Raw genomic sequence first — 13832 nt, forward strand, 5'->3', positions numbered from 1 at the left:
ATTAGCTTGGTGAACACCCTCGGGGCCGTGGAGATCCCAAATGGTAGAACCCTGAACTGATAACACCTCCTGTCGAAAGAAAACCTCAGGTATTTCTTGAACTCGGGGTGTATGGGTATGTGGAGATAGGCGTATTTTAAGTCTATTGACGTTAGCCATTCTCCTGTCTCGACAGCTGAGATCACTGTTTGGTGACTAGGAAATAAGTTGAGTAGAAGCCCTCGCTTTCCTGTCCCTTGGGACCCGGTTCGATCGCAGCTTTCATAAGAAGTGCGTCGACCTCGGCACGGAGGAATTCCGCCTTCTCGCGGGTAGCAGGCACCGGAGTGTGCTTTATCCCGGAGAAGGGGGGGCGGATGATGTTTCCACCGAGGCAAATGTCTATCCCTTAAAGTGGACGGGGTCCGGGGATTGCGATGTAACTGTCTCCCATTCCTTCAGGAATAGAGCCAGTCGGCCGCCTCTGGGGACATCCGGCTTGAGGCAGTGGACCCCGGCTGTCGGCAGTTCGATAACTTGCGACTGTGGGTCCACCCGGGGCTCTTCGGGCGCTAATGGGAACCCATCGGGTTCCCAGCCCAACAAAAGGCTGTTGGCCTCGACCAGCTGCCTTGCCCCGGCCTCTCTTGCTCCTCCTGTCGCCCTTACCTGAAGGAAGCGGCTGCTTCCAAGCAGTTGTGGACTTCTGACCCGGTGCATCAGCGTAGGAGAGGTCAAGTGGAGAGGCCCGCTTACGCAGTTTTAACGCTTGGTACCTCCAACAAGGCCTTAGAGTCTTTGATGGAAGTATACAATTGAGCGGCCTCTCGGACCACCTGCTGAGCCCCAGGGAAGAGGGTGGCATCCATCTTATACGGCAAAGCAAGTAGGTCTTGGCATGTGGAAGTCGAGTATTTAGATACTGACATCCACAGCCTGCGCATGCCCATAACAGCGCACATCATGTGCGAGGCACAGCTACGAATAGCGTCCCGCGCAAGATGACTGAACTTCCGTTAGTTTGGCGGCCAACTCCAAAGAGTCGGCCGGCCCCTCTCCCGCTAACTCCCTCTGTACAGCCGACAGATACGCGGGGTGTGCGGACACACAGAGCTGGTGGCATGCATTATGATATTGCTCCAAGAAGCATATGTAAGCAGCCTTCAACCGACAGCCCTGCTTGACCTTAGTCAAGTTTGGGGTCTCCGACTCTGGCATGGGCGCAGCCACCTGAGGCAGTACCTGGACATTTATCCCGCACGTGCCTCTGCACCCGGCCTGAAGCAGAGTCCCGGTGCCGAGGTGCCGGGGGTTCAAGGGAACCCACCTGGCACTAGGCTAGGTATCCACTAGTGGAAGCCTAGGCCTCGGAAGAGGTGTCTGGCTCCGCTAGGGAAAATTGTGCGTCGGTAGTGCACGGGCCGGCGCCTGCCACCCCTCTGCAGGGGAGCGACCTCAAGCCGGAGCCGAAGCACGGTCACCGATCGTCCCCGAGACCAGGGGAACCCACCTTGCTCCGGGCTAGGTATCCACTAGTGGAAGCCTCGGCCTCGGAAGAGGCGTCTGGCTCCGCTAGGGAAAATTGTGCGTCGGTAGTGCACGGGCCGGCGCTTGCCCCCCCTCCGCTGGGGAGCGACCTCGAGCCGGAGCCTAAGCCCGGTCTCGGATCGTCCCTGAGACCAAGTGGTCTGCCTCGGCCGACGCCGGGCATAACACAAGGTCTCGAAGCCGCGTCCGGCGCCGACAACGGGGAAGGCTCAGCCCGTAGCTCCTGTCGGAGCCGAGACTTCACCTCCTCCATCATCGACGCCATCTGCGACTTAAGTAACGCAGAAAAGTCTGCCAAAGACAGTGCAGTGCTCTCTACAGGGACCCTCGAGCCTTCTCCCCAGGCCCCCGGATAGGGAGCGGGGGAGACAGTCTTGGCAGCTTTTTTACCCTTTTTAGATGGGGAGGGGGGGAGGTCCCAGCAGATCTGATATCTACCCCCGCCTTTAATAGACCTCTTTAAAGTGGAGCAAGTCAACTTGTCTCTTTTTTGGGGCCCGGGGGGTAAAGGCAATGCCGTCTTCCTCCAGACATTTAAGGCAGCGTTCATGCCTGTCTTATAACAACCCGTACACAGTTTGAAGGTCTTTGTAAAAAAAAGACTGTCATTTCTGAGGTGGGCGGGAAGGGTATTAAAGTGTATCAGTGCGATATAAATTGTGAAACTAGAAGCAAAGGCGTAATGTAGAATGCGATTTGTAACGCGATACTAATAGCCAATGTCGTAGTATAGATATAACACCAAAGGGGGCGTGTTACGCGCGAAGGTGTAAAAACCCGTAAAAAAGGTAAGTGTAGTTTATTATTTAACACACCACCTTGGGTTTTTGTAAAGGAAAAAATTGTAGACCAATGCTGTATGATATAACAAAACCCCAAGCCGTTTCTAATGGTCTTGGTGTTACATGTATCAGCCCGTGGAACTACAATATGGACGCCATTACGGCCATTTGAATTCAAAGGTACCGTGCACGTGGCGTATAATTACAACTCTATAACTTTACAATGCGAGGTATTACGCCATTGCAATGAAAGAAATGTACCATACATACAGTTTGGTCAGCCATGGTTCTTGTCGAACGATAGTATTCTCTTATTTTGTCTTGTGGGAAAAATCAGCACGTGTCTCTTACAGATGACATAAGGAAAGTGATTTGGGTGAGAGTTGCTCCCCCTGGCGTGAGGCGCTGTGGGGGGTGAGGCCCCGTAAGGGTGGTCATATATCATACAAAAACGAAGTTTTTGTGTGGTAACATTTTTTATTAAGGAAAATGGTTACAACTATGTCATGTAGATTTTCTTGAGCAAGGAAAATGCCCCAAGGAGGATTTAATCTGAAAGAGAATATCCCTGTTATGATCTGAATAAAAAATGAGAAAACGAAACTTGTTTTGTTAAATACGGTAACCTGTTAGAACCACAAAGCATGTTTTGACAGCATAGCCACGAGAGCCACATTTCACAATGACGCAACCGTAACCATTGCCACGCGAGCCACATCAATTTTGGCTATCTATTTTCGAAAATGTGGCTTAGGCGGCCTGTAACCCTCTGCCCAGCTAGGCGTCATGGTTATTAATAGTATGTCACCAGCTCATAGCTGATAAGACTCAACTGAGCTGTCATGACTATTAATAGCTCATAGCTGATAAGACTCAGCGCTATTTATGCTGCCTAGTGTGTTGCCAGGTCATAGCTGAGCTGTCTTGGTTATTAACAGCTCATGGCTTATGCTTAATAACTCATGGCTTATGCGTAATAGTGTAGCTAAAAAAAGCAACTACCGACGGTTTATAAAACTGACAGTTTAATTACTTCATTATGACTTCTGGGATAAGCCCTTGTTTGATTAGCATATATTTAGCATATCTTTCAATGATACGCTGCGTTTACCAACATTTTACCATTTGTAACTGGAGTAGTCATGCTTTTATAACATTACATGAGGGCTTAACTCTAATTGAAACTCGACTCGCGGTGTTTTCTCTTCTCTGGTCTTAAAAAACAACCATACCACTGCTATAAAGCCTATCACATAGGGAACCCAAGTTTTAATCAGGTATGTACAATGTTCAGTGTGGGCTTTTGCTTTCCGCGCTAGCGCTCCCCTTTTACCGTCTGCAACTTTTCGAGGATTCTTAGTCACTCTCACTTGTTGGCTTTCCACATTCACTTGTGGTGTTTCCTCGTTCACTTGTGGCGTTTCTGCAATCACTTGTGGTATTTCCACCTCCATTATTTATTTGAACTTCGTTCTTTATATTAGTCAGTTGGCACATATGTTTAAATTGACAATACCTAGCCGTTATTAAAGCGGTGGTAAGCAGCGCCAAGAACATTCTGTATCTATGGTAAAACTCACAGCTTACTACGCTTAACTTTTTCATCCCTGGCTGCCCCAGAGTTATGTCCCTTGAAACACTGCAGTCCCTCACACTGACAAGGCCTGTACACTGGCAGTATTATTGGAAAATCACACTATCATTTTGGATGCATTTTTTCTACCAGAAACTTGCTTTTGATATATACTTATCATACATCATTGTAAAGAGGATTAAGTAACTGTAATATTCTTTGTTGTTATTGTCGCTAACCTTTGTTATTTTTTAATTACAGGTGTTTTCAGGTGAAATAAAACTTGAAAACACTGAAAAAATGATAACAAACAATGAATTTGGGCTCAAATTGTATTAAACATCACAAAAATAAATCACAGATACAAGGTAAACATAACGCGGTGGTCTTGTCATATTGAACGCCACAGGTAATCCCAGGTGTTGCAGGTAAATCCTCTTCATGCACATCTGTAAACAAATAAACAAGTTTACAACACTTGGTACTGACTTTGTTTTCTATACTGATGTCACATATTACTTATGATACACTTACAGCCTCTTTGGTAAACTTGTTAACACAGGTAAAAAACACAAATATCAGATTTATTTTGTTCTTTTTCTGGATTTGAAACAAAAATTAAGTAGTTAAGTAATTAAATAGTTATTTATCACATTACCTGAACATTGAACCACAGCTACTATAAGAAAGACATCACAGGGAAGATATCAGATTGATCTGAAAGAATGTAAAGATTGTAAAAGGATGGAAAGATCGTAGATTCAAGTTCTACAAATATACAAGCTGTGATAACATATTTACAATACATTGCTATTTACAACTGCATAATAAATTATATTAGTACTTACCGGTAATTAAATAAATTAATAACTAAATAATTATTACTGTTACAAAAATTTAAACGAAGATGTAAAAACGAGAAAAAAAACCATGAATATGGAAATAAAATTTTATTCAAATTGAGCAAAATACAAGGACATACGACAAACTGGCCAACCACAATTTAGATTGCGATCAGAAAAATAGATTTAAAAAAGAAAAAGAGATACGTCATGCCACTCACCTTTGTTGTTGTTGGGATCGCACATTCACTTGTAGGCTGCATTCTCATTTGTCAACCTGATAATCTGTTCAAACACAGAATCATTGTAAAACAGTTGGGAAAAAAACAATAGCACGACTCTCTTCCCTGTCTCCTCTTCAAAATCCCTCATGTCTCCACCATTGTAGTCCCTCTGCCAGTCCCATTCTTGAAAGTTGTGGGAGGAAGCATCGTCAAAACTCTCAAAATATTCACCAAAATATTCATGAAATTCCCTTTCCCCTTAGCGGAAATAATTCAAATCAAACACATTATTATTCCCGATAAAGTCAATATCAGACATCTGGTCGCTATCCGAATCGTAGTAGGCTGCCATTATGCTAGATTTACTGATTCAAGCAAGAAAATTTACCTGTTGTGAAAACACATAACCTATCCTCGATTTTCGTGCCAAAAGAACGAGGAAATTCCATGGAATGACGTGTCATTGCGCCCGATTTTGCGGTCAGCCGTGTGAGGGACTTGGACAGTAGCTGCCCGATTTATCGGGCAGCAGTGGCCAAAGGGTTAAAGCGTGTTTGATGAATGGGTCTTTCTCGAGAGATTTGCATAAATACAAGCGATTTTCTGGTTGAATAGGAAGAAACGTACTAGCTACAGTTGTGTATATTTGTACTATAGCCCACCTATTGTTTTAGTCATAGTAGCTCCTAGTCTAGACATGTGTTTAGTTTTTTAATTTCTTCGTCGGTCATGTTATGAATTTTTTCAGTGGTATAATTTTCCCTCAAGTATTTGAAACATTTACCACAGGCTACCAAAGCCACGAGTCTTTCTCTATGTTGATCTGTAACTACAGGTTCTGGCTCATCTTGGAGCAGTTGTTCGATAAGTTTGTCGCATTCCATAATGTTATACCCAAACCAATATTTAAGTCTAACATAATGAAATATGGCATATCCAGTTCAGCCTGAAATAATAAACTGTTGCAAAAGAATGAGGATTTCCAACCACAGTATTACATAATTGCCGCAAAAGTTCAATTTACCACATTTTGCTATCTTTTGATGTATTTTGCTTTATTTTTCTATATTTTTGCTAAGCAGTTACTAAAGTTTGCAATATTTTTGCTAAGCAGTTGCTAAAGTTTGCTATATTTTAGCTAAGCAGTTGCTAAAGTTTTCTATGTTTTGCTTTTAATACGAGTTTACAGTGCTTCGTTTCTGCTAACAGTTTTCTGACTTTATCTCGCTCGAGCTTGGTAGAAATAACATCATTTTCGTGCAGACATTCCTCAAATGAATCTCAGTCTTTGCAATGAAACAGGGCTACCCATTTGGTCTGCTCTCTGAGATCTTTCAGGACAGAGTTGTATCTTTGAGTAAGGACCCAAACGCTATGCTCCATATGTCATCTGGAGAATGCTAAATATGAAAGCATATCTTTCTTTTTGGTAAGTTCTTTACTAGCCCTGCAGTCGTCTATTATGAAAAGGGATGATTCTCCTTTGTATTTTTTGTGACATACTCGTAAACAGTCTTGTAAACAATCGCCCGGATCAACTTTGTACACCCCGGGATCATTCATTACCCATTCTCTCAATAGGCATGTTTTATTAACGTTTATAGTCAGTCACAGAATAATAGTATGGTCGAAAAACATTCTGATAATGACTTTGTAAAATATCTAGAATAAAAGCTGTTTTTCCGGTTTGCCTGCAGATGATAGCCCAGTGTGGTTCTTTAGGTAAAAGATTATTAATAGATCGCTTGCACGAATCTTCGATTCTGTATATTAAGTTGCGCATCCATACTCACGTACAAATATATGTCTAATTTACAAGCCGTTTTGTCGAGCTTCGTTATCACTAGCATTTTTCATTCTCCGCCCACTACCGTGTAGTTGATCATCATCTGTGGTTCGCATTTGGAGCCATAGCACATACTTCGTGGTAAGGAATTCAGCCTGTGATACATCCCCGAGATACAGATTTTTGGCGACCACGTTAACTTCTGGGCTTTGTTTTATAGAAGGGAGTTTTTTAATCTCATCCCACTGTTGATATGCTCACATGCCTTGACAATATATAAGATTAGGCATGCCCTCGATAGTCAATTCTACTTTTGTAATCTTGGGATTGTAGAACGCCTTGGTATCTCTTAAAAATGGTTCAGAAGGGTCCTTGAACAGCATTAAAATACCCTTCAACGATCTAGTGGGGAGGTTAAGATTGATATTCCACATCGTATCTCTTTTGTTCCTGGAAATCTCGCACGCGATCGTATAAAATGGCTAAACTTCCGCTATTCTGGTTACGAATTTGTCTGGCTAATTTAGGATCTGTTATCATATTATACTCCAGTGAGATATTGTCAATGGAATAGCTAGCATCATTGCCACCGGTTTTGATTACTCTGTCGTAGTCATTAAAAGAGAGTTCATATTCTAACCTATCACCTAGGGATGCTTGATGGAAGGGCATGTGACTATCTAGTAATTCAAAGTCGAGCGGAATATAGAACCGGTTATCTAATGCATCAGCAACTGCCTTATCTTTTACAATGGTAGTATCACCATTTTTAGCACCCACACGCAGTCTCATTGAATTCCGATTACTAATACCTTGATACTGTAAGTTTTCCCGTCCTTTCATCGTTCTCAAGAGATCCATGTTACAGAAGTATATATTGCTGTCGTCAATACTCAAAACCTCATTACCATTAATTTTAATCGTGATTTTCTTTACAATTGCACGACCTACGAGGCGTGTTCATTAAAGATTTCCCCTGACCCACTTTCGATGGACCTAGTTGAATGAAACTTAGGCATAGGTATTAGTCTTTCTCCACATAGGAACCACCAAGAGTTACACACTTTTCCCATTGTTTTATGCAACTATGGAGACCTCGCTTGTAAAAGCCCTCATTTTGCGTCTCAAACCAGGACTTGAAGGTGGAAGTCAGATGGTGCAAGGTCAGGAGAGTAAGGAGGATGTGGAAGGATTTCATAGCCACAGGACCGCGCTTCTGTCTGGGCAACATGAGAGTTGTGTACTGGAGCATTGTCTTGCAGGAGACAGACACCCTTGGTCAGCATGCCACGCCTCTTAAGCTTGATGGCGTCTCGCAATTTCCGCAGCAGTGAAGCATAATAAGCTCCTGTAATTGTGGTGCCATTTGCCAAGAAATCCATCATCACTACTCCTTGCTGGTCCCAAAACACCGTGAGCATGACCTTGCCTGTGGTGACTCCACATGCTTCCACTGCATCGACTGAACTTTAGTCTCAGGATCATAGTGATGGACCCATGTTTCATCCTGTGTGATAAGTCTGTCAAAACAGTTTGCCTGTTTTTTTTGGCACATGTCCAAAAGATCCTTTTAGCAATTGACTCGTTCCTGCTTTTGGAAAGGTGTGACCAACCTGGGAATCCATCGGGCAGACACCTTATGCATGTTCAAGTTGTCATGGATGATTTTTTCCACAGACCCTACACTAATCTTGACATCTTGTGCTAACTGGCGAACAGTTATACGTCGGTCTGCCAAAATGGCGGTCTCCACTTGATGGATAGTTTCCTCATCAATGGCTGAATGGGGGCGACCAGGAATTGCAGCTGTTTCCAAAGATGTCCGACCACACTTGAACTGGCGATGCCAGTGTTTAACAACGTCATATGATGGGGCATCTTCCCCATAAGTTGCTTTCATTTCATCGAAAGTTTCTTTTGGTGCGCGACCTTTCAAACATAAAAACCTAATCACTGCTCGGTATTCTACTGGCTCCATTGTCACACCCTACTCGATCATGACCCCTGTAAAAGTGGTAAGATTAATAGTTCGGTGCTGCAAATTCAGACATAACCCATAGATACATGTATCATTACACATGTCAAATTTCAACCAAATATGATAACCCTAAGTAGTTTAGGGGAAATCTTTAATGAACACCCCTCGTATGTCCTGAACAAGCTCCCTGTTTTCATCAACAGAAGACAAACTAATTGTAAATGATAGTTGGGCAGTTCCTGGAACTAACACATCAAGAGTGCCGAGAGTTGGGAAAGCAAGTGTTTGATTCTGATCAATGGTACTCGGGTTATTAGTTACAGTTACAGACTGTTTCGCCTGTGTTTGTTTGCATTATTAATTTGGTGTTAATATCTGAATTTATGCCTGGTTTTTGTTTATAGGTAGCAACCACCATTTTATTATTATAACCTATCACTTGGCCGATCTTAAGTTCCATATTACTTGGAGACATGTATAGTCCCACCCCAGAAACGTAGTCTACTTTGGATTGAGCGTACTGTATTACATCTTGATAACACTTTATAGAAGATGGTATGTCAATTGGTGAAGCAATAGCATCCTCTACATTGTGCACCAAGATTTGCCCATACATAAGTTCTTATTGTCTTATTGATCCATTAACTCTTACAACTCCTGGGTTAGTAAAATTATTTTCTGTTTTATCATAAAGAAAATCATTCCAAGCATTTCAAGCATCTTGTGGTTGTTAAACCTTTTGGACGGTGAAAGCAACACCACCCTTAAAGTTCATACGATCGTCTCTCCACTCGTTCCTCGAGAGAGCAAAGCTCGGAAGAAACTGACCTCTTTTCAGTAAATCATCACTGACTTCTTTAACAGAGTGTGTACCAGCGTATGGAATACCTAGACCATGGTTAACTTCATGTAGACGCCAATCTTTACCAGTAGAAACATAAAATTCCTGACAAATACGCTCATATGCTAACCTATTGTACAGAGCATTCCATGCTCAATCCAGCTGTAATGGGGCACTTATTTCTTTAAGTATGCGTCTAATCTGATAGTATACGTGAAATGATAAACCAGGCTTATTTAGTTCAAAGCTGGCGGCATAAAGAGATACACCACATCCTGTTGTGGCACACCATATGGCAAAGTTTGACTGGTTTTGCCAAAATTGCATTTGATTTTGGAACCAAACATGCACCATTTTGGTGCTAGTTGCCGCAAACCTGTATTTTTCAAAGATATCAGGAAACTGAACAAAAAACTTAGCACCATAGGCTCTTACTAAAATCGACTGGTTTGTAAGGTAAGTTGCTTCGATACTACTCTCAGTATTAACACCTCCCATATTGAAGTCATAATATAGTATCTTTGTATATTTAATATGTATGTTGCACTCCCGGTGTAAGGTGCCAAAATCTACCCCCCTTCAGAGTATACCCGGGTAGATTCTGGGAGCTCCCAAGATCTACCCCGGGGTAGATTCTGGAAGGCACCAGAATCTACCCGGGTATACTTTGAAGGGGGGTATACTTTCAGACTTTTCACCGGGAATAACAAATGGCAAGTCTATTCAACTGCTTCACACTATTGACACCTCTGCTGGGCAACTTCAAGTTGCTCTCTGCGATGTAACGTATTACCCGCGGTGGACCAATATAAGTGCTGCGAGAGTTAATAATAAGTTATTACAAGATAAAGACCGTCGCACTATATCTGATGAGTATTACAGCATATGCTCACTCAATGATGAAATTTAAAGCCTTTGGGAGCTAGTCTCACACAAAATGAGTTGAATGGGGTGCTGATATTAAGCAGTGGAGAACATTCTATAAAACTTGACAGGGACTTAGCAAATTCACTTGGTTTTATAAGAAGAGAAGTAACATTCGACACAACAGTGCATGGAGTTAAATTACCCAATAAAGTTCCCTATAAAGAGTTCTGCATCCATCTTGATCAGATCAGTACAACAGATAATATTCAACTCGAAAGTCCTTCAATTCTGCTAAGAGCTATTCCAGTCAAAGATGTAAAATACAATAGTGGTAGAACAGAATCTTTCTCAACATTACAATATAAAAAACTAAAGCAGGGTATTATTACAGATCTCAATTTCTGTATTAGATGTAAAACATCAACCTGTACATATAGGATATTTGAGTGTGACACTCCATATTATAAATAATGGTTGATTCTTCTGGCCCTGGAACACATAACCTTAGACAATGTCAAACAATTGCGCTTTCCGATCTTGGAGACACAGAAGGATTTGATAAACCCGGTACTGATGGTAAGTTATATGCTTTACACTTAACAAGATAATGTATACAAGTGGAAAGAAGTTATATTCACAGCACCAGCACCTAACGTAGAAGATTTAAATGATGTTGACTTTAGTAGACTCCATAAAAACACTTCATACAATCTTACTCGCAATGATGATAATGATGACAATGATGACTATGGTCAAAGCAAAAATGGAGTGGCTATTCGTTATTATCGTTATTGCCCCATCAGATGTGACTACGGGTAAAGGACATTATTTAACTAAGATAATGAATAGTGGGATTGTACTAGGGGCCTATATCCCCTCAAAACGAAAGAGTGTGTTAGTCGCTCCCCTGCCAGATGAACCAGGTCATATGTTATTGAGTCGTCCATCATTAAAAGATGGAAGTTTAAATTTGGTTACTGAATTCGATGATATATTAAATAACTTGAATGCTACACCTGATCTTTCTAAAATTATTATTGAAGTCTTTTGGGGGACTAAGAAATAAATCGCTTAAAAAACATCAAAGTCAACGTTGCAGTATTATTATTTCTCTAAGATTATCACCCGTTGCAACTCTTGAGGGGTTCAAGTTAATAAAAGTGAAAGCATTTCACTTAGGTATTTATGCCATATAATATACATCTAATAAGGCTGATATATACTCTCAAATCATTATCAGCCGACCATTTTAACACTCTTACAGCGTTGGAAATTGGCACTAGTTCTGTAGTCCTTGCCAAACTGCCCAACAGTTAAGGTACCATAAGGACTAGTAGAAATTTGCCATTTTTAAGGTTTTGCTATATGTTATCGTTAAAAGGACTAGTGGACTAAATCTGTTAGTTTCTACCCGTCTTATATCATAATATATATTATGGGTTTATATCGAGTGCTCGACGAAGCATCTGAAAAGATGGATACTGTTGATGGATTTAGATTACATCAAATAAGTGACATAAAACATCAAATAGAGAAGGAGAGGGTGTTGAGTTTTGGATTATATAAAAAGTATCACAGAGCTGTGAATGCTCTTGACTGAGTTGACACTGTACTTGTAACAGCTAGCATGGGACTTGGTGTAGCTCGTGTTTATTATCAACTATAATAGGCCGTGCATGGAAATAGCAGCCGGAGTCTTTGGACTTGCAGGAATAGCGATAAAATTTATTTATCATAAGTTGCAAAAGAAAGCATTAAAACATGATAGTATTCGGATACTCGCCGAAGTAAAGTTAAATAGCATTGAGGATCATATTTCAACAGCACTGGCTGATTGAAAGATATCCAAGGAGGAGTTTCGTTTAGTGTTTTTAGAACTCACCAAATACAACGCAATGAAGCAGGAGATTTGTTCAAATTCCCGTAAGAGCAGTCGCATTAGTGAAGATGAGAAAAAAAAGTTCATAGAACAGGTTAGACAACAAGCGCCATATTCCGTGCCAAAACCAAAGAACTGGTTGGAGACTAAAAATATTTTTTCCTTGATACATCGATCGTTGGATCACACATATCAGTGATGTCAAACCAACCAAATATGGTTATCAATTGTTTCTTTCCAATTTCGAAGAAGAGTATACAGTCTGGTCTCCTAGTAAAATGAATGAAGAACTTAGTAAAAATGTTGAATATCACTTTGTTCAAAACAATGGTATACGTATGAGTAAAAATAATAGAGAATATTTCCAATTCAATTTAGTTTAGTCTCATGACGATCATTGAATTGCATCATGGTTTTTGCATACAAAATTACCTCTGTAGTAGCTGTGTAGGGGGTAAATCTGGCTCCAGTTGCAAGGGATCACCATTACCTATACTACTGAAGGTAATATAAAAAGAACGGATTAATACCTAATACTTTGACTTTTGTAGTGCAAAATTCCTTGTTGCCATTGAAGTCTTCAGCTGTGAATACAAAGTCTTCCTCGGATACAATGAGTAGCTGATCTGAAGGCCATGTAGGTGTGATGGTCATTGACTTGATGCCAGTATTGTCAGATGGTGTTGGAGGAGTGACAGCATTTGATGCTGTTGTGTATTTCCTGACAGTTTTTTCGGCCACACAGTTGCTGAATGTAGGTTTCTGGGTATCTGTAAAACAACAAGGTAACATATATAAAACCTATATACAAGGTATGTCAATAATACTGAGTGAGTGCACTGGTTTTACACCTATATACTCGGTACATACAAGGTCTTAAAGCCAATAATTGTGAGTGATGAGTTCAGGGTTACGCCTATATCCTAGGTGCATACGAGGTCTTAAAGCCAATAATTGTGAGTGATGAGTTGAGGTTTACGCCTATATACTCGGTACATTCTAGGTCATAAAGCCAAACATTGTGAGTGATGAGTTGGTTTTACGCCTATACACTCGGTACATACTAGGTCGTAAAGCCAAGGATAGTGAGTGATGAGTTAAATTGGTTTTACGCCTATATCCTACGTACATACTAGGTAAGCCAATAATTGCGAGTGATGAGTTGAGGTTTACGCCTATATCCTAGGTACATACTACCGTATTTTCTTGTGTATAGTGCACAATTTTTTTTTCAGAAAATGAAACCGTGCAGGGGGAGCTGCGCATTATACACGCCATCATAAGATTTCAGGTATGTTTCCCTCATGGGTAAACAAAACATCCAGCCTGTATACTGGAAATCAAGTGTCAACAAACGGAATAAACTACCGATACATTCGTCTGTACCATTTTTGTATTTATATGAACATTATTAGAATAAATGAACATTGAATACTATTATATGAATTATTACATATGTATATTTACTTATATTTAAGTAAGCCAATAATTGTGAGTGATGAGTTGAGGTTTATGTTGTTTTTTATAAGCATC

General features: G+C 41.0%; 1 protein-coding gene across 2 annotated transcripts in view; it reads right to left on the reverse strand.

Moving 5' to 3' along the window:
- Positions 1-13832, reverse strand: part of LOC124140324 — a 237584-nt gene that overhangs the window by 123865 nt on the left and 99887 nt on the right. For both annotated transcript variants that reach the window (XM_048382708.1, XM_048382709.1), the window contains one exon: positions 12830-13069. In XM_048382708.1, coding sequence (XP_048238665.1) covers positions 12830-13069 — 240 coding nt within the window. The remainder of the gene's footprint in view (positions 1-12829; positions 13070-13832) is intronic.

The sequence above is a fragment of the Haliotis rufescens genome, unplaced genomic scaffold (assembly GCF_023055435.1).
Source record: "Haliotis rufescens isolate VD_foot unplaced genomic scaffold, xgHalRufe1.0.p SCAF_40, whole genome shotgun sequence".
Lineage (NCBI taxonomy): Eukaryota > Metazoa > Mollusca > Gastropoda > Lepetellida > Haliotidae > Haliotis > Haliotis rufescens.